This window comes from Vespa mandarinia, chromosome 15 (genome assembly GCF_050613455.1).
Source record: "Vespa mandarinia isolate Hongniang chromosome 15, ASM5061345v1, whole genome shotgun sequence".
In the NCBI taxonomy this organism is placed as follows: Eukaryota; Metazoa; Arthropoda; class Insecta; order Hymenoptera; family Vespidae; genus Vespa; species Vespa mandarinia.
This window is the reverse complement of record NC_140824.1, coordinates 88,351-109,377: the sequence shown is the minus strand read 5'-3', so window position 1 is coordinate 109,377 and position 21,027 is coordinate 88,351. Positions and strand designations below refer to the sequence as shown.

Genomic DNA, 21,027 nt, shown 5'->3' with positions numbered 1-21,027 from the left:
TGAACGAAAACATGCGGATTCGTTTGAGATAATAATAAATTTTAACATTATGTATATTTAAATAATCGAATAACATATTTCGTAATAACAATGAAATACGTATGAGCGCCAAGTCAAAAATAGCAGACAATATAAAAAAATAATTGTGCCCAAAATGGTCTAAAAGAAGTAACAAGAGAACGAAAGAAATGTATCCATTAGCTTTAAAAGGGGGAGAAGAAAGTGACAAGAAAATAACGTTTATTAAATTATGTTATTTTGAATAATGATAGATTATAATCAAGGATATATGTCTAACTAAATTTATTCATATTATTATATTTATTGCAGGTTTAAAATCTATAACTTAATAGCTTCAATTCAATTCTTCAAAGTAAAAATTAGATGTATGCGAACATGCTTGAATGAAATCCATATAGGATACAAAGATATGTTACGGTACAAGGATACTTGCATGAAATACATGTAGCGTGTTGCTAGGGTTTACGCCATCAATTCTCCTGGTCGCGACTTTTGTCCGATTTTGATGAAGTTTTTGATCGATTTCATTCGAAAGATAAAGATTTTCCACATGAGACCATTATTTCCGATTTTCCAAACGAGTTTTTACTTGGGTTGAAAATTACTATTTTTAGACATGATTTTACCGAAGGAAATAATGCTTTTCAAAAATCTCACGAGGTGTTCAAGTAAGATAATAATTTAAAGATTAAAATTTTTCTTTTATATTTTGGATAAGTCCTTCATCACCAAAATCGGACAAAAATTGTTACGCATGAGAATTCATAGCGTAAACCTTTCCAAACGAATAGAAAGAGAACACTTTTAAAAGATCACCAGTGCTCTGATTTCACCCAATAGCACACAAAGTCCGACCGAATTATCTCTCATTTCTGTATTTATATACAATGGATAATGTTAATTAAAGAATACATACTATTCGACAACTTCTCGGTACTCCAATTGGAGCATTGACAAAAGTGAGGACGAATAAATAAAAAGAAGTTGAATGAAATTGAACGATTGAGTGAAAGAATGAATCTTAGAAGTTCAACGAAGAGAATGAATGAATTGATTTGTCACATCTTGTAAAAAGTCTGCATATAGTATGACTAAGGGATATGATAGACATATAGTATGAATAAGGGAGATGATAAAACAAAATTAGACTCTCCGATACCGTCGCAAGGTCAAATAATTGTGATTACGTATAACGAGTAAAGTTTTGTTTGTTCAGAGAGAATGACATCATCAGTTACGTGACATTTTCGACCATTCGTCGGCAATATAGCCTAAATATAGCCTGAAATATCACCACACACACACATATATATATATATATATATATATATATATATATTTACTATATATATATATAGTTAGTGTGTACATATTAACATTGCCGAGTTAATTACTCTTATTTGATAATCTCGAGTATCTGAAAAGAGTGAACATTTAATGAAAATAATATATATATTTATATATATATATATATATATATATATATATGTGCAGCATTAAATGGAAATAAGTATGCAAAAATTATAATGGTAGATAAAATTATCTCATATCATACATTATATGTCTAACAAATTCATCTTCATCTTACACATATATATGATTCGATACATACATTTTATCGAAATATTTGGAATTATGTATTTTTGATTGCTTTTGTTTGTCCAAATCTTCCAGGTGTAAGACAGCTGAGTATAAAGCTTACTAAAAAAAATATAGATAAATTTAGAAAAACGTAAATACACTTTTGTAAGGAGATAATAACACGAAATGTTGAATAAAACGTACAGAAAAGTTGTGTAGCTACTATGAGTATCAATGAAAAACAATAATTGTCTATTAAATAACCAAATATCCAATTTCCTACAAACGATCCCAAACGTGCGCAAAATGCAGCTAGAGCAATTGCCATCATTCTAAAAAATAGTTTCAACTTAGTAATAAAATTTATTTAAATAAATTAATAGTCTGCGGATGCATCTGCGGGCGACATTTAAAAAATATTATATGAAATTGTGTTTTTATATTCATCATGATTTTTCCTCGTCTATATTATGCCTATAATTGAAAAATGTAAATTTGTTATTAAACATTTGCATACCTTATATTGGTAGGAAAAAGGTCGACGATCATGCAGAAGATAATACTCATGCATATAGAAATTAACGCTTCAAAGATGCAAGAAAGTATAAGATTTTGTGTCGATGATTTTATAAAGAAAAAGCCTATGGTCACTATAGTACAGAGGAATGTGCAAATTACTGAAATATCAAAATAAGAATGTTTCTTATTAATTGAATATATTTCAAGAGGCATATAACGATATAATGAAGTGGAAAAGAGAATATTTACTTAAATAAATTTTATAACCCGTGTATTTAACGGTCAGCGGAAGAATAATACTAAGTGGTATACAAGCCAGTCCTAAGAGAAATGTATGGGAAAAGACATTATCGTGAATATTATTTTCGCAGTCGTATATGTCACGTTTTAGCATCTGAAATATAAGATAAAGTAAAGAGAGTTTTAATTTTTTTTTTTTTTTTCAGTTATAAATACGATACCTCTTACATCTATTTTCTTTATCTATATTCATATCATTCGCATTTACTTGCCAATGTATTATTGCTTCCAAGTTGATTTATTTTCGATATCTTGCATACGCTAGCGAATTTTTCTGGATACATTATTTCGTACTTGGCGAATCTTTGAAACAATTCCGGAAACCAAAGCATCAGCGTGTAGTACGAAGCCGTAATACAGCATATGAGAATGAATACGTTAAGACTTCTCATAATGTGCAGCGGTTTAAAAAGAGATATCGTTTGCGTATACATCGAATGCACAATCGTACGGAAATTATTCATTTTACTTTCCTCGTTCGAATTTTCATAATTATTGATTTTCAATGTTTTATGTAAAGGATTTTCACTTTTAGCGAGTATTTCCTGTTCAAATTTGACACGAGCACATTGCTTAGAATATAATTTCGATTAAGAATACGCATGATAATGAATACTTACGAAATATTTTTCCACCGGATTACCAGTATTTTCGGAATATATTTTTCCAAGTACCACGGCCAATTCCGACATTTGCATAATTTCGGCAAGAAATTTGGGACTTTCAATGAAATGTAACGACCAAAAACCGATAATTAATGACGGAAGGGAACATATTAAAACGAATAGATTCCAAGAGTGAAATACAAAAGGTTTCGTATCGAAATCAAATTTTAATGGAATAATTATCCAACCGATAACTGGAAATTAATAAAAATCATATTTAAATAAGTTCATTAGACAGTCAATTATATGGCGATTAAAAAGTAATGAAATCATTTGGACAATAAAATATACTTTGAAGAATACGTAAAGTAAAATAATGAAATCGTTCTTACGTGGTGCCACCATAAGACCTAATGTCCATGCCATCTCCAACCAAGAAAGTAATGTCTCTTTATATTTTGTTGGTTGACATTCTCCTAAATAAACAAAGAGCGTCCCGCTTTGCCCGCTTAACCTGAAAGATATAACTAATACTGTACGCTTGCACTTTTCTATTAAAAGAAGTTAAAAATCATTAATAAGTATTTTCATCGTTTTTACTATTTAATTAAATAAAAGGAACTAATCGATTTGAGAATGACATTTTTACATATCAAACGGATAATTATCAATCGCGAATAGTTATATAGTATAACAATGACCGTTTCGATTTTCTTAAAGAGCTTGTATCAAATGCTTGCTTAAAAGTGAAATAAATAGAGAACTCACGAAAATCCGCTGAGAAATTTAAATAATAAGAAGAATCCATAGTGTGGGACGATGCTACAGAAAATTTCAAACGTTCCTTGAAGAAACAATGAGATCGTCAAAGTTTTTATTCTACCTTTGATTCCGGCATAACAACCCCAAAAGTAACAGCCGCAAGCCATTCCTGTGTTTACAAATATTAGGATTAATCATTAGGCTATGTAATTAACTGGTCGATAAAACTGCTCATTCACAAGAATGAATTTTGTTCCAGTTAATTTTATTGATTTTTTGATAATATTTTCATAACTTTTAATTATACTTTCTTAAATTATACACTTCTTTATCTTCAAAACAAGATAAAAAGTTATGTCAAACCAATTTGACTTTGAGGAAAAACTAAAGTGGAATTTTCAAAAGAATAATACTGACGAAACAGTTTCCGAATTTTGGAAAAAAGAACTATATATCTGCTAAGATGAAATTGGTTTTTTGGATAAATGGTTTTATGGCAAATCCCAATCTTTTTGCAATTGCTTTTGCTAAAAAATGATTTGATTTTATTCGATTCAAAGGCGTTCTATGTTGAAAATTGAACTTTTATTATGTTTAATTACACATATCATAAAAACCCTATTAAAACGTCAGTAAATTTGAATCGAGGATAACTTATTCTATTTATTTCGACAATTTTCTGAGCAACTGTATTATATATGTGTATCATATATATATATATATATATATATCTATGTGTGTGTGTGTGTGTGTGTAAATATATATGCAGACAAGAATGAAAATATTGAATGCTTATTACCGATTAAAAATATAATATTGATGTTCCCTTTTTCGATCGTGCTCATTTGAAAATCGCATGCTGCCGAAGGAAGAATAAATCCGATGCTGCTTATACTGAGTGCTGTGTTTAGATAAACCAGACTACAAAGGGCCATCACCTTCAGATTGAATTTACCAAACCCTAATCGGCAAAGAGCGAGTATAAAGATTAATATAATAAGATGTGCGATAAAGAAAGAAATAACGTGACTATGCAAAGAAGATTGATTTATGCGATTGGTATTTATTTGTCGAGTTATTGAACTACTAACGAACCTGTTTCGTTAAGGGCAAGTTGGACGAATTCTTCTAAATCTATCTCGTTAGACGCATCTGCATTGAGAAAAATGTCCAAGTGAAATTTTCGATGATAATTTTCAAGGAAGGAATAGTAAAAGGAAAGAAAAAATTCGAATTAGAATGAAGAAAAAATGAATCGCTTTCCGTAGTTTACCTTACCTGTTGATACTTGTATCGATGATTGCTTCATTTCTATATCTTTCTCACACATTGAAAATAACTTTCCTTAAAGATTCCTTAATGAATTCTTGGAAATGAATGATTCACGGAAGAACGTATTCGCACATATAAATGGTCATAAGCTAGAGTTGATCGGATGGATATGCTCAAAACTAGAGCAAAGGCGGCACTGTGAACTGAACAAAATCAACAAAGTCTATAATCACGCGATCAAAACTCGGAATATGTATTGTAAGATTGATGCGATATTGATATGATAAGAAGTTTCACAATTTTCGTACGAATTTGCATGGGAAAGCAAGTGGAAATAAATGATAGCAAGTGGAAACAAATCGAAGCATGTGGATATCCTTCGGTAAAGACGGTGAATACAATAAAAATTCTGTCTGATGCGCTTGCTTTTTAAATAATATGCATATCCCCTCTACGTCTTTGCCGAGTTTTTTTCCTATCTAAAGGCTGCTTGAAAGCTGAGTAATTATTTTTATAATAGTAAAGATAAAAATAAATAGAAAAAGTAAATAGAAAGAAATAATAAGTATTCGTAGTATTGAATTTCCTCGTATTTTCATAGAATAGTAATCATTAACACTAATCGAAGACCAGTCGTGAGGCGAGTTACGTAAGAACGTTTTGCAAAATCGTTTCGTATATCTTATTATTTTTTTTTTTTTTTCCGATATTACATTATTTCTACTTTGGTAAATGCGTACGTTTTCATTCATCTTTTCTGCTCCCATATTTATTCACACATTTTTCTTATCATTACGTTTCAAGAAATGTCAAGAGATCGCTATTATTCACTACTTTTATTACCTCAAATATGTCCAGTTGCATTTTTCGTTTAATATATAATTCGATCGTATATTACGAATTTAATCGAGTTTGAACTATCGAAAATGTACACATACTCTTCAAAATATTGGGCAATTCTTACATAATTATAATAATAAAAGCTGTGATTTCAAACATAAACGAGAGAAAAAGAATCAAAAGATAGAACGATTATCATCAACATAAATGAATCATTTAAGTTTACTTTCGAAAGAAAAGATTGGGAATGTAAGGGATACAAAAGAAAAAAAAACCACAGGAAAGTACTAATTAGACGAAACGTGGGATCTTTATCGAAAAGTCACAGAATTTTGTACCACGATTGTACCTCTACAGATATTTTATCAATCTTACTCGTCGAATCTCACATAATAATAGTAGTATAATAAATACGCATAATATATATATATGTGTGTGTGTGTGTGTGTGTTTGTTATATATATATATATACATATATATATATATATATATCTATAGATATATGCATTTGTACGTTATTCTAATTTGAATGAATAATAATTAACAGAAAGGGATAAAAACGATTTACTTTTACATGAAGTTATGAATAAATATACATATACGTCATGATCGATGATTTCCTTTTTTTTAGTACAGAAGACAAATGTCATATCTGAATATCATTATCCTGTTACTGATATCGTTTTTTTAATGCATATCAGGAAGAATCGAGCGAAGTGAAATGAATACGTGACTTATTGTAATACGAAACATAAGAACGGAATTACAATCGTCAATGGACATTTCTCATCGCTAAACGTGTGTGTGTGTGTGTATACATATTAAGTTCCGTGTATAATTCCAAGTGCCTTGCGTATATATGTATATATATATATATACACGCTTCAATATCGTTACAATAATGCGAATATAAATACTTTTTCTTCCTTCATTTTGAACAATCCAATTCTGTGTGGGTGTTTACTTCCTTAAAATGACACGAGGTCACGTTTCTTCGTACAATTAAGTTCTCTCGTTTGTTTAATCGAGAGTTTCTTTTCCCGTTCGTGGAAGTATAAATGACAACAAGCCGCATACTGAAATTTAATAGAAATCATATCGTTAGAACGATATATAAAAAATATAACGAAAAATATATACACGTATGTGCACACGCGCATGCACACATCAACTTTTTCTTTCGTAAAAAAATATTTATTTAAAACTTACGAAACAAGAATGCAGCGAATATCACTATAGGAACGACACAAGCTAAATCAATTAAATAACCGAATATTAAGTTTCCAACCAAAGCGCCTAATCGACCCATCGTTAGAGATAAGGCTGCTGCCATTACCCTGGAGATAAAATCAGTATTAATTAATTATCATTTAATAAAGGTTCTATATTCGTCGCCTAAATAGATTCTACATATGTAATAGAATAATATAAATCTAGGTTTATTAAAATCTTTAAAAATGCAATAATACTACCAGTTTTTACCGTATTTCAAATTAAAATAAAAATGTTCATTCGTTTGATTTTTTTCTGTTTATATTACTTAGATAACAATATTTAAATTGTAAATCGAATAAATGTGAGATGCAAATTGGGTGTATATGATCAGAGTTTGTCGTCACTGTTGATAAATTAAAACGGGAAAAATTGCACATCTTATATGCATGTCCCACTAAATGATAATAAATTATCGTTATGTATCGTGTTTTCTCGAATAAATAAATCAGAAAGGTAACATCGTGACGTTTGCTTACCTGAGATTCGTCGGGAACATGTCAACGATTATGCAATAAACTAAAGAGATGCCGAGCGACGTTAAAGCTTCAAAGATGCACGATAGTACTAGATTCTGAGTGGAGTTTACGACGAAATAAAAACCTACGGTTACTGCACCGGAGACTAGCAGCGATAAGACTGTAATAAAAAGCAATTCATTATTAGTACCAACCATTTGCCAGTTGCATCCACTTTTCCAGGCATTAGGAGTCTAATTATCTTGTTAGAATTCTCGCTAGAAACTTAATCCTCTATGACCCGATCTTTTTTGGTCTCGGCACGAATGAATATTTTAGACAAAATTTACCCATTTCTTTTTCTTTCTTCTTTCTTTCATATATAATATGTTGTCATTATAAAAGACGTAGATTTCTATTTAATAAAGAAACAAAGTCAAGCTTCGTCTTGAAATATTGCACTGAATAAAAAAAGAAAGAAAAAGTCACAATATTTCTTCTTTAAAATCAAATAATTCTTATCTAACCAATTTTTTCTCAAAAATTCTATATTCACGAGATAAAAATTTTTCACGCTCTCGCATTTTGAACTCCCGATATATATTCTAATATAGTATTATGTTATACTATATTAAATATACCATATAGACTTGAAAAGAAAATATTGAAAATATTTGGCATATGCAATGAAAAAATAATTTTATAACGATGATATGAAATAAGATATAGAAAATGGAGATATATAATATATGCATATATTTTGTTTCTGTGCGACTTCAAAGGCACGATATGCCATTATAGGGAGTTAATTTACATTCGAAATACTTACTTAGGAAAAATTTCGCTCCCAATTTGTGTACAAAAATCGGTAATATGATGGAACCGGGTATGCAGGCGAGACCAATATAAACGGTATGCAGATAAACGTTCACACCGATGGTTGTTTCGCATCCATAAGGATCCAAATTGGTTGCATTGTCTGAGAGCGCTGACACTATACAAACGGACGTGGTCTTACCGGGATTATCATCCTCGAATTCTTCGAATCTAAAAATACATGATCGTGAAAAGATGGTGAAAAAGTCCATGACAATACCATGACGCAATATCGTTGCGTCAGGGATTATTGAGACGAAAAGAAATATCATTTTCAAAGTGTATATTTACCTAGTAAATAATTCAGGGAACCAGACCATAAGAGTGTAGTAACTGCTAGTAAGCCCGAATTGAATGGCACAAGCAAGTAACGTATTACGAAGATAAGGAGGTTTGTAAAGAGACATCGTTAATTCCCAAACCTCCGAAAAAAGAACTTTCAGATCTTTTTTCTTATGAAGTTTCAATGACCTCGTACTCTTGTCCTTATTATTCGTCTTTTCTTGCAAGCATTTAACCTGGGAAAAATAATTTTAAGAGAACGAGATTAAACGGCATTAGGGGCTGATCAAATTGTATAATTCTTACGAAGAAAAAAAGAAAAAGGTTATTAATTAATTAAAGTTAATAATTACTGGATATGTTTCAGGATCTTGACCAGTATTTTGAGCATAGATCCACTTAAAGACTTCTAAGGCAGCGTCGGCTTCACCGCACTCAAGCAAGAACTTTGGACTCTCTGGAAAAGCGAAGAGCCAAAGTCCCAAGACGATCGAAGGTAAGGCACAAAGTGCCACAAAGAGATTCCAAGATTTGAAGTGAAACAGTTCCGATTCGTACCAAAGATCCAACGGTACGATTAACCAAGCAATTACTGTAAAGAAAATTTGTCTTTCTTCTTTCATCCGTTATAATATTATTTCTTCGAATTAACGAACGATTAAGCAGGAAGATTACTTACGAGGTAATAATATTACACCGACCGTCCAGAACATTTCCATCCAACATAGGCACCTTTCGCGATATTTGGTCGGCTGAAATTCGCCTAAATATGGGAAACAAATTCCCATCGCGCCGGTCACCCTGTTTCGATAGAAAGAAATACGTTAATTTTCGTTAATTTGATTAAACGATCATTCAATTATTTCTCGCATCTTTTTAAACGACTGGTTACATACGCGAATCCATTAAAAAACCGGAAGACTAGAAAGACCCAATAATATTGGACGAACGACGAAATGACTCCGACTATTCCGTCCATTAACAAGGTAGCTATCAATACTACTTTTCTACCTTTGGTATCAGCCAGGCATCCCCATATATATGATCCAACCACCATACCTACGAATGTATAATAAAAAATTCGTTAAAATTCTTTATAATATATTAACTGAGTAATTATAATAAAGTATGCTTAAATAATACTTACCCAACATTGGAGATGCCGTTAGCCATCCTTTTGCAGTGGAATCCATTTCCAGGTCGCACTGTGCGGCAGGTAAAACGAAAGAGAGTATTGTAACGCCGATGGCCGTATCCATGTAAATTAGCCCGCATATTGCCAGTAACATGTAGTGAAACTTTCCAAATCCTATTAATGAGTGAAGACAATAAATAAGAAATTATTGATAAACACGGCATATATTCCTATTTAATACTCAAGACACTATTTTTCTTTATTTTATTTCAAAGCGAGTCCAATAATATGATCCCCGTAATACAAAATTATTACAACGTCATGACAAATTAATAAACGAAAGAATAAATTGTTTTATTATTTAAGAAAATAGGGATGACAAGATTGTAATTACAATTTTGAAATTACTAAATCATATCTTTGACTTTGATCGAAAATGTTTAACAATTGTACCTTTCACATGGATGATTTAACGTTACGATACGATTGCTGATAAGAGACTAGGCGTTTTTGTAATGGACGCATATATCTGTATATGTATGCCATTGTACAAATCGTTTATACTAATTGCTAAAGTATTAATAAATTCAATAAAAATAAAATACACGATGGTTCATCAAAGTAAGATAAAGAATTAAAAATTTCAACTCGATAAGATATTATTTTTTTTTTTTATCAATGAACATACCTGTTACGGTGATTGCATGCTCGAAGTCGGCACCTCCGTCTGCCAAGAAATCGAGTCCTGTAAAGATAATAAGAAATAATATATGTACATATATATATATATATATATATATATATATATATATATAAAGATGTATAAATATATGTAAATATATGTAAATATATAAAAATTTAATTTGAAAGTTTGTCGAAAAATTGTCACGAAACGGTAACGACTTATTTCAATAGTTCGCCTAATAGAAAATGAGATCTATTTCTGATCTCGATCATTTTCCTTGTTCACGTAATCTTTCTTTGTGAAAAAAAAAAAAATACTTACCCATGATGATCGTTCGTGGTCAAACGAGACTTGTTCAAATCGCAAAGTGTCCTCGTCAGTTTTGGTGGTGCGGAAATTACGACGAAGGACTTTCTTTGGGGGGTCCTGTAGGCAGCTACGATGATGCACTGTCGCTTTCCCGTACGTGTACCACGGTTTTGTCTTCTGCCGTAAAGGCTGCACGCCACGCTCATTGGTGAATACTCGGTGGTATCTGATCGTCGTCTTTATCGCTTAAGCGAATTCGACGATTTCCACCGAGAGAATTTTCTCTCGATGTCTTCTCACCTAAATCCCGACGAGATTCTCTTATTCTGGTCTTCCTTTGAAAAGAAAAGAAAGAAACTGATTGTTTTCTTCCGTGGCCGATCTCTATATTTTAGATCGGCGAACAAGCCAAAACCCTTCCCTTCTTCACTGTACCCTTAACAATTCTATCAAGAATAAAACTAATAATGACAACCAACCGATCTTTCACCTTAGCCTAATCGCGCCGGTGAATGAATGCTACTGGACAGAAATCGATTCTACCTTCTTTACGTATCTTGAGCCCATTCCAGTAGCCCATTCTCTTAAGCGAGATAAGATATTATTACCCCTTCCCCGACCCAATCCATCTTCTTTTTTTGTTTTCTCTCACTCTCTCTCTCTCTCTCTCTCTCTCTCTCCCTCTCTCTCTCTCTCTCTCTCTCTCTCACTCTCTCTCTTTTCTAATCGTCATGCCCCGAAAAAGAAGAGACCTGATACTCTTTGATTCATAAAACATCTTCGATGGCAATGCCAAGCACGTTCGAAATTAATGATCAAAGTTTCAACGAAGAGTTAACCGAGGATCTTCATTATGAACAATTTTAATCACTCTTAATCAACCGATGGTAAATATTTTAGAAATATTTGAATGTTAGTTATACCGTACTATTTATACTAAATCCGAATTTTTTTCATTTCACCAAATTTGAATATCTTTTCTTCGATCTCTCGGATTATCTCTGATGAGATAAAAAAATAATAATATTTTTGAAGAATACACGCTACGATATATAAGATAAGAACTTTGTTATTATTTCCTTTTCTCTCTTCGAAGAAATTTAAATCCCTAAGAAGACAATGGTCCACGTACGTTTTCATCGTCGATCATGTGAGCTATTATAAGACATGAAGTTGTAATATCACCTGATATTGTTCAACTTCCCTTTAAGATTTCGAGAAAGATCTTTATCTCGAACTACCAGTTAAAAATTTCTGCATTTTTCTGTCATAAGAATACGAAAGTCACCGACAACATGATCCGTTTGTTTGAACTCGGTTAATTGACGAAAGATAACAAGCTCTTGTTTCATCGAAAGCAAGGATACGTCATGAACCGCTACCTTTTTTATGGCTTCTTTCTAATATACGTCAGAATAAATATCTTGAATTATTAAGTCATTTTGATAACGAATGTGATCTTCATCTTCGCGTAAAAGAAGGCGAAGGTGAAGAAGAGTTCTTCTCTTTGTACTGAACGTAACTATATCTCGAAGAAATAAAATAAAAAATATCAATGAACGATATAATTAATCTATAAATAATCATTTTATCTATCATTTATACATTGTTATCGCCGTTATTTCTTCATTTTCTTCGAGATGGAAACTCTCTTTTTTTTCTTTCCTTATTTTCTTTTCTTTTTTTCCTTTTTTTCTTTCATTTTTCTCCCCCCTCAAAACAATTGCACATAAATGATTATTCATTGTGAAGAGCAAGTAATTCCTTTTGTCAAGTCACCGAATGTGTATCATAGTTCGTCGATCTTTCGAGCTTCGTAAGCAAAGAGAAAATTTTTGCGAAATATTTTTTCCGAAGCTTAAGGTAAGCAAACATTTTTAAGCGCAGTAACCGTGAAAAATTGCTAAAAAAATTAAGTTGACGTTCATCACTTAACTTGATGACTTATCTGATCGGTTATTGTTAAAAACAGATCAAAAAGCTTTCCCCGACAATATATCTCTGATCTAGACTGCTTTAAATTGATCGCCACTTAATCACACTTATTTTAACTGAACTGAATCACTTATTTTAATGCAACATGTTTTGTATGTATGACAATTGTACAATGTTTTAAAAATCTTTTATGGTTCAGATGTTTTTAGCAATGTTGTTGTAAATTCTAAATATCTCTTTCTCCCTTTTTCTCTTTTTCAAGCAAAATTTCTTGATTTCATATAATCTAATTTAGCGCGTTGACAAGTTTGCTTTGAATCCAATTCAGGAATGCCAATCTGATCGATAAAATCGAAGAAGAAGGAAGAAGAAATATCGATATTTCTGATCGCAATCGGGTCGGTTGTGGATACGCAAATGAAATGAGTTAGTCAGCGAGTACAATCCCATTCTATACGATCGAACATCGCGCAATTGATCGATCTCTTTTCAAACGTGAGTTACATCACGAAGAAAGCGTCAAAATATATTCATGGAAAGTCTAGAAATAAGATTTGAAAGAGAATCGTGGTATTTAACTCGTCCAAGATATTTTATCTTTAATCTCTCACGTTATATCTTTTTAATAGGATACTATTTCAAGCCGATAGACTGTTCGATTGTAAAAAGATTAAAAGAGATTAGTCGGCAATTTGAAAATGGAGTCGGGATTGTTTGAGAAATCATTATTTTTATTTATGATATCGTCGTATCAGAGCACTCAACGAGCGTTATAAATCGATCATTAAGTTCTTCTCACCGTTCTGAAGAAACAACAAAACTAATAAGATCTGATTTTGTTGGCACACGATACGGAAAAAAAAGGGATCTCTGCCAAACGTTCGGTCAGCCTAATGCCTTCTTTCATTCGTTCAACGCTTTTATAATGAACTGATTTATAAACATTTAGGTTTTTCCCTCTAATTATCTTTATTCTTTTTCACGTTTCTTTAATTCTTTGAAAATTATCGGTGAAAAAATATAGTGGCTTTAATCTCTTCCGTCAACGAAACAGAAAAAATATAAGGAAAGTAAAATAAAGGATCTTCAACAATACTGTCAGCTAATACTGATAAGTGTACTCGCACTCGTACGATATGGATGAGACATTTTTCATCGATAACTCCATAGCGATAGTTAATAATCCAAAACTGGCGCTTTGCCCGGGAGCAGAATGTTTCGAAATAATAAAAGACGTTGAACGCGAGCGACAACATCTGCAAACGACGCCATCATTTTAATTTCCCTCGAGATTTTCTACCGTTTCGCACAGAAAAGAAGAAAAGGGGAGAAAAGAAAGGGAAAAAAGGGTAGGATGGATTGCTTGAAATTTACCACGTTTCGTAGAGTATTGGGAATATTGTTTCGAACGATCCGAAGTATCTTTCCTTATTAACGTTGTAACAGAGGAGAATTGAAGAGAAGAAGCCGATATTCTGAGAAATGGGGAAGAAATAAAAGAAAGAAAAGAATCAATCACCAGTAGCTAGCGCTCGTTGTTTTAGGGAAATGACGAACGGTATGACGATATAAGGACGACAGAAGGATGATCGTTTCTGTATCTGTTCTCTTTCGTTTGAGTCGAAACGTTAAAGAGATGAACGTTGGAAAGCTAACATTGGTTTTAATGCCAAACGTAATGGCCAATTCCGACACGAGGCTAGGCGATCCTACGCGACGCGACGCGACACAACGCGACGCAATGTACAACGCAAGGTGACGCCAAGTGACACGTTAATTCACACTATACACGCGCAATTTTTCTCCCTCTCTCTCTCTCTCTCTCTCTCTCTCTCTCTCTCTCTCTCTATCTATCTATCTATCTATCTATCTATCTATCTATCTATCTATCTCTATCTCTCCTTTTATTTCTCTTTTTCTCAGATTGTTATCTTCGAATTTGTAAATCGAAAGTTTTCGTTTTCGTTTAAGAGGAGAGATATCGTTTGGTCCCGTGTCTGGACGCCAATCGGATGGCACTGCCGAGTCTCCTTACGTATTCTTACCTTGTAACTCCTTTCGAAAAGTTATGTATGTTAGTTTATATCGATATAGGTAAGTCACATTGTAGATTCGCGTGCCAATGCGGTCTTAACCAGTCATTTCCGGATGTTTATTTTTCGTACACATTGGCTAGAAAACTTTGCGAAAGGGAAACTCGTTGGTCAACATCAAGGACATTCGCGTTGCCAAAAATATTAGGGCGATCGTTCGCCAAATAATTTTGTTTTCCTTTTCAACCTATTTGAAAGTATCGAATGAACCATCTAAGGAACAAGTCAATGGTCTCGATTGATATAAGAAATAGTTTCTTCTTCTTTTTCTTCTTCTTTTTTATTTTATCTTTTTTTTTTACGACCTTAACATAAACGAATTAGAGTCGATAGAGTTTTGTTAATTAAATTAGAACTTGCAATTTGCACTGAACGTTGAAAATTGTAATAATTACGAAACATTGTGTTTTGTCGAGTCACAACATTCTATGGATGAAATTGTTAAATAATATTGCAGTTTTCGTTTCCAAGAATGATCTATTATTTTTCATATTATCGATTCGAGTTTTATTAACTTCTAATCTCCCGATTTTGAAAATTGTTTGAAAATCTCTTTGACACTATAGTAATTTAATGTCGTCTTTGTAGAATGGTAATATTTCGAATGAAGTCATACGACAACCGCACACCATTAATTGCGTATCGCAATAAGCGTCCCATTTTTTTCACGCGATGTAGTTGTTATCGGAAGGTCGGCTAAGCCTGACTAAGGCTAAGGTACAATGAAAAAAAAAAAAAAAAAAAAAAAAAGAAAACGAATATCTGTGTGATAATATATGTCATGTATACTTTCGAAATTTATACTCGAGAAGTAAACTGAATGAGCGCGTTGATTTTGAAGACGTACAAATGAATATACCTATATAACTACCTTCGTTCTATCGTGATCTACCACGTTGACCTTATTAATGAAACAAACATTCTTATTATCTACACTTTGAACGGTAGGAAATAGAAAAATTCCATGATAAATAGTATTTTAATCACGTTTCAAAGAACAACATAGTGAAGACACGAAAAAAAAGAGAAAAAGATGGGGAAACATGTCGAACTTCTTTGTTTTTATTTCTTTTTTTGAGAATATCTCTAAGTAGCTTATTGTAGAAAATATCGAAATATCTTTAGAATTTGGTTATCTTTGCTTTTTCCATTTCTTTCTTTTTCGGCGTAAGCAAGCTGAGTATACCACACACTAAAAAGGAAAATTCGAGTTGAAGATTGATTACAATTCTTTAGGTTGATTAATATTATTGGCACTCACCAAAAAGTTGTAACCCTACCAATATGATGAGGATCGTGCAATGATTATCGATCAATATTCCGGTCATCAAGTTTCCCATCATTGCGCCTAGCCGACTAGAAAATGAAGCGAGACCGGCTGCTATTGATCTGAAAAGAATCAACAAAGAGAAATATCGCAATTATTAACCTTCCCTCTCTCTCTCTCTCTCTCTCTCTCTCTCTCTCTCTCTCTCTCTCTCTCTCTCTCTTCCCTTTATTATCTTTTGTAACGATTGATCTTGGACGATGCGAATGATTCTTATCGATCGATTAACAAAACATTGGTTACAATAGAAACTTTTACACGTGTTTGTTATCGTACATTTTTGTTTCGATCGAATTTGATTTTCTTCGACACATATGATCGATTAGGCGAAGTAAGATAATACTCTATATAATGCTCTATAAATAAACATGCAAACCGAGAAAAAAATATACGACGCATAATTGTGTATTTGTATTTTTTGATAAAGATCTCGCAAGAGAAATCAATGTTGTTAGATATAAAATTCTAAAAATAAAAGGCCATATATTAGACGTGTTAAGGTTGCGTTTAAAGTGGTGCATAAGCAGTTTAGAATAATATGAATAGTTAAACTTGTCTATAATACTCATGGCATAAAATACCTTAGATGCGATACCTTAAGTGAGTTGGATAGAAGTCGATCAACATACAGGAGACAACGCTGACACAAATTGATGTAATGGATTCAAAGATACACGAGATGATTAAATTTTCAACAGATGTTTTAACAAGTAAGATACAAAACGATACAAAACTGGCTATTATCGTACCGACAACTAAAACAAAAAGGAAGGCTGACATGATAAATCTAGACAAATAAGTGTTGACTAATCAAAATGTATCATAATAATAAAAAATAATAAAAAAATAATAAAAAATATCTTCGAGGAAAAAGTGTATCGACGCAAAGTATACTAAAGTCAATACGTGTAAAAAAAAAGTTAAAGTATATTGATTTGTTTCCATAATCGCTTTGACAATGACTTACCTAAAAAGAATTTATATCCTAAACGATTTATTAAGAGAGGTAACGTAAGACCAACAGGAACGCCTGATAATGCTAAAATAAATGCGTATAAGAAGACGCTGCTCTGTATCGGTGTATTGCAACCGAAGGGATCCATATTCGTTACCTAGAAAGAATATGTATATATATATATGTGTGTGTGTGTGTGTGTGTGTGTGTGTGTGTGTGTGTGTGTGTATTCGGAGAGATTGTAAAAAGTTTATTTCAAATTGTTCGCTCACCGTTTCGTTGTTCTTTTCAAATGCGACAACGGTGCATACCGTGGCCGATCGATTAGGAAAACGTTCATGAAATTCGGCGTATCTTTGGAAAAGATCAGGTAACCAGAGAAGCAACATGTAGTAAGAAGTCATAATCAAATATGTGGCGGAACATACGATGAACGTCCTATGCAAATATGGCTTTCTTACAAGCATCAACGTTTGCAAAAATGTATTCGTTATGGTAATCTTCAATGACTTTGGTTTGATCGTCTCTTCTTTCTCGTTTATCTTTCCTTCTAAACAAAAGGCCAGTTCTGAAAGCAACTGGTTTCCACAATTTTTCAAATTCGTCTATTCAAATAAGAAGAAAATTGAGTATTAAACATGTGAAATTAATTGTGAAACGTTTAATTAGATTTTCAAGAGTACTTGACGAAAATGAACTTACCAAATATTTTTCCAAAGGATTCCCCGTATTCTCCGAATACATTTTAGCTAAAACCTTCAACATCTTATTATTTTGTCCAGTCTCAGCAAGATACTTTGGAGTTTCTGGGAAAGATGATAACCAGATTCCAATTGTAAAAGATGGCAAAGAACAAATCATGATGAACAAGTTCCACGAGCGAAAGGAAAACGTGTTAGTCTTATATTTTATATCCAACGGGACTGTAGCCCAAGCTACGCCTGAAAATATAAAAAGGATGTTGTGTAAAAAAAAAACACGAAAAAGAAAAAGGAAAAGAAATAAATGCAACGAGAATTGGAATACTTACACGCTACGATCACCATTCCCATTACCCATGCCGTTTCCATCCATGAGAGAAACAAATCACGCTTCTTAATTGGTTGAAATTCGGCAAGATATGTATAGAGCATCGTTAACTGTCCACATATACTGAAAATTTGTTAATCCAGATAGTCTACGGAGGAAATTCTTTATGGCGTACAACGTACGCAGCTCGATGAATTCGTCGATAAGTTTTCTCGTTTGTGTTTTTTGATCATACTAACGCCAGACCGCTGATAAATTTGACTAACACGAAGCCCCAATAATATGGTATCAGTGATGCTAAGAATTCGGAGCTACCGTGAAGGAAGAGGGATGCCAGGAGAGAAATTCTTCGTCCTTTGGTATCAGCAAGGCAGCCCCAGAAATAAGAACCCGTCAACATACCTGAAAAGAATACCTTCATTTATATCTAGAAAGACGCAACCCAGCATGCGCAATAAATTGCGCGGATTTTCTATTTTACCTAGCATGGTCAATACAATCAGGTGACCTTTGTCTTCCGTTGTCATCTTAAAATCGCACGCTGCCGCTGGTAAAATGAATCCTATACTCATCATGCCAAAGGCAGCGTTCATACAAATAAGAGCAGAAACGGCCAATACTTTGAAATTGAACCTTCCAAATCCTCAAATGAAGAATAATTGTAGTACACTCGTTAATTAATAATAATTACTTGATAGTTAATAATAATAATAATTTCAGTTTGTTTTATTCGTGTTATCTTAGGTATGAGTCAGCTCATTTTTTCTGCCTAACATACAATTTTAAGTTATCTTAAAAGAAAGTAATTATTAAAGTCATAAATATGGGAAGGAAGTAGTTTCTAAATTTAGTTTTTTTCTTCCTTTCTTTTTTTCCTTTTTTTTTTTTTTTTTTATCAATAATTATACTTGTCTCCTGAAATTAATAACTACAAATATTAGATAATTCAATTTATATAGAAAGTGAGTTTCCAATGAAATTTAAATACAAAGTAAAGAATTAGTTTAACGTTTAAGCAAAAATATTTTTTTTATCGATAGATCGAACGATTACGATGTAGAAAGATTGATCGATCGTTTTCTCCTCTTTATTTCCTTAACCATTTTAATCGATTTATTAACTTGTATACCATTTCGTTGACACTTAATATCACGTTGTTTACAAGTGTGTCACATAAGCAGAGCCAATCGATTAATAGAACAAGATCAAATTATTGTTTGTTATAAAATAATCATAGGAAACAATTGTCTTTTTATCGTTCCATTCACTTATCTATATGATTATCGTTATGTTTTGTATTGTTCATGGAAAAATAAGATATATATATATATATATAATCTATATTCAATAGAAAGTCGTGAGTTTTGATTTAAACATAGAAATGTATTAGATTTAGTTCTTACATTAAATGCCCTTATTGAATTAGATATCGTTAGAAAATATCATGAAAAAGCTTATACAATTGATATGTGTGTGATCGAATTATGACAAATATTATGTAACATACCTGTCTCGTTGAGAGCATCTTGCACAACGATTTCATCGGTTTGCCGGATATCTGCGAATGAGAAAAAAATTCACACTCGTAATATTATTATTCGCGAGAAATGAATTCATCATATTTCAAAACGTAGTCCCCTTCCACTCTAAGAATAAATGCTTTATCCCTACCTGCTTTGAACTTTGTCAGATGACGATGATGATGATGATGATGAGGAGGAGGAGGAGGAGGAGGAGAAGAGGAAGGACGAAGCAAGATATCCTTAAGATATCCGTGTTCCTCGCTAATCAACGACATTTGAAAACTTGAATATTTCTTACCGTAGCCTCAATAAAAAATTATTTCTTAATGAAGAGAATTTGCTACAAGAGAATATATTCAATGTCAAATGATTAAAATATCATGAGGAGATAAGAAAAGAGGCTATAAACAAAACTACAGAAATGTGTCAACGAAGTCGTCTCCTCTTGTCTCTTTTCACTAACTCGACGTTCATCGAAACATCCAGTCAAAGTCGAAAGACTAGATCGATTCTATTATAAAGCGATCTCGCGACACTGCGTGCGTTTATATAATTATATCGTGCAGTAGCACGTGATAACGTTTATCGAAGACGTTACGAGAAATTCCCGTTCAATAAAATCACGCGATCGTCGAGAGTAGGCAACGGATTTTAATAATCGGAGCTCTTGCATTCTCCCTTCTTATCCCATCACCTCCTCTCTTCCTCTCCAATTTTCGATAATGTCTCCTCTTAATCATTTAAGATAATGATTAAAATCTTATTCGATTTCATCTTTCTTAAAGTTAACAATTAGAAGGTCACTGGCATTTACATTAATAGTTATTCAAGTTTAACGAAACGAATTTAACTCTTATCATGTGATATAAGAACGTCAATATTTTGCCAATATTATTTAGAAAATCCACGTTGTTTCTTGATGAACGTAGAATTTCGTACGAAGTAATATGACGAATTTATTAATCCATACGACATTTTTCTCAAAATAATTTATACTCGTAGGGAGTAAAACTCGCAAGTAAAAACTACTTGGAATGTGAATAAAAAGTGATCGTTACGCTCTTACTCGAAGCGAGTGACTAGCACGCAAGTAGGCATCGTCGATTTTGCAAGAGACTATTTTTGTACTCGACGTACTCCATTAAATAGAAACGACGCACAGTGTTACCAGATACCCAAAAACGTAGCCAAAATATAAAGGCATTTTTCAATTTAGCTAAATCTTGGTACGCAAAAGTTTTCGAGGTA

The 21,027-nt window shown here is 32.4% G+C and overlaps 3 protein-coding genes across 13 annotated transcripts; all 3 read right to left on the bottom strand.

Annotated features, from left to right (window-relative positions):
- Nucleotides 1-1,394: 1,394 nt before the first annotated feature.
- Nucleotides 1,395-5,513, bottom strand: LOC118449911 (synaptic vesicle glycoprotein 2C-like). 4 transcript variants are annotated; one of them, XM_085661656.1, is made up of 12 exons: nt 5,067-5,509; nt 4,884-4,940; nt 4,588-4,749; nt 3,795-3,957; nt 3,419-3,540; nt 3,042-3,280; nt 2,634-2,966; nt 2,371-2,515; nt 2,120-2,279; nt 1,807-1,934; nt 1,634-1,722; nt 1,395-1,438 (listed from the first exon to the last, which is right to left on the bottom strand). In XM_085661656.1, the coding sequence occupies exons 1-11, from the start codon at nt 5,116-5,118 to the stop codon at nt 1,655-1,657; spliced, it is 1,629 nt and encodes a 542-aa protein (XP_085517782.1). In that variant the 5' UTR covers nt 5,119-5,509; the 3' UTR covers nt 1,395-1,438; nt 1,634-1,654. The 4 variants fall into 4 exon arrangements, with proteins under 4 accessions (XP_085517782.1, XP_085517784.1, XP_035740993.2 ...); XM_085661657.1 differs by lacking the exon at nt 1,395-1,438 and having other exon boundaries at nt 1,492-1,722; nt 5,067-5,263; nt 5,369-5,465; XM_085661658.1 differs by lacking the exons at nt 1,395-1,438; nt 4,884-4,940 and having other exon boundaries at nt 1,491-1,722; nt 5,067-5,511.
- Nucleotides 5,514-6,216: 703 nt separating this feature from the next.
- Nucleotides 6,217-11,071, bottom strand: LOC118449918 (synaptic vesicle glycoprotein 2B). The gene is made up of 11 exons (XM_035885121.2): nt 10,930-11,071; nt 10,612-10,668; nt 9,936-10,097; nt 9,685-9,847; nt 9,468-9,589; nt 9,142-9,380; nt 8,798-9,024; nt 8,460-8,677; nt 7,652-7,811; nt 7,110-7,237; nt 6,217-6,976 (listed from the first exon to the last, which is right to left on the bottom strand). The coding sequence occupies exons 1-11, from the start codon at nt 10,931-10,933 to the stop codon at nt 6,921-6,923; spliced, it is 1,536 nt and encodes a 511-aa protein (XP_035741014.2). The 5' UTR covers nt 10,934-11,071; the 3' UTR covers nt 6,217-6,920.
- A 7-nt stretch (nt 11,072-11,078) lies between these two features.
- Nucleotides 11,079-20,867, bottom strand: LOC118449910 (synaptic vesicle glycoprotein 2B). 8 transcript variants are annotated; one of them, XM_085661685.1, is made up of 11 exons: nt 19,928-20,867; nt 19,764-19,814; nt 18,738-18,899; nt 18,496-18,658; nt 18,258-18,379; nt 17,930-18,168; nt 17,500-17,832; nt 17,240-17,384; nt 16,868-17,027; nt 16,226-16,334; nt 11,079-11,252 (listed from the first exon to the last, which is right to left on the bottom strand). In XM_085661685.1, exons 1-11 carry the CDS (start codon nt 20,052-20,054, stop codon nt 11,214-11,216), a joined length of 1,650 nt encoding a protein of 549 aa, XP_085517811.1. In that variant the 5' UTR covers nt 20,055-20,867; the 3' UTR covers nt 11,079-11,213. The 8 variants fall into 8 exon arrangements, with proteins under 8 accessions (XP_085517811.1, XP_085517812.1, XP_035740985.1 ...); XM_085661686.1 differs by having other exon boundaries at nt 11,105-11,252; nt 16,207-16,334; XM_035885092.2 differs by lacking the exon at nt 11,079-11,252 and adding an exon at nt 15,986-16,137 and having other exon boundaries at nt 16,207-16,334.
- Between the last annotated feature and the right edge of the window lie 160 nt (nt 20,868-21,027).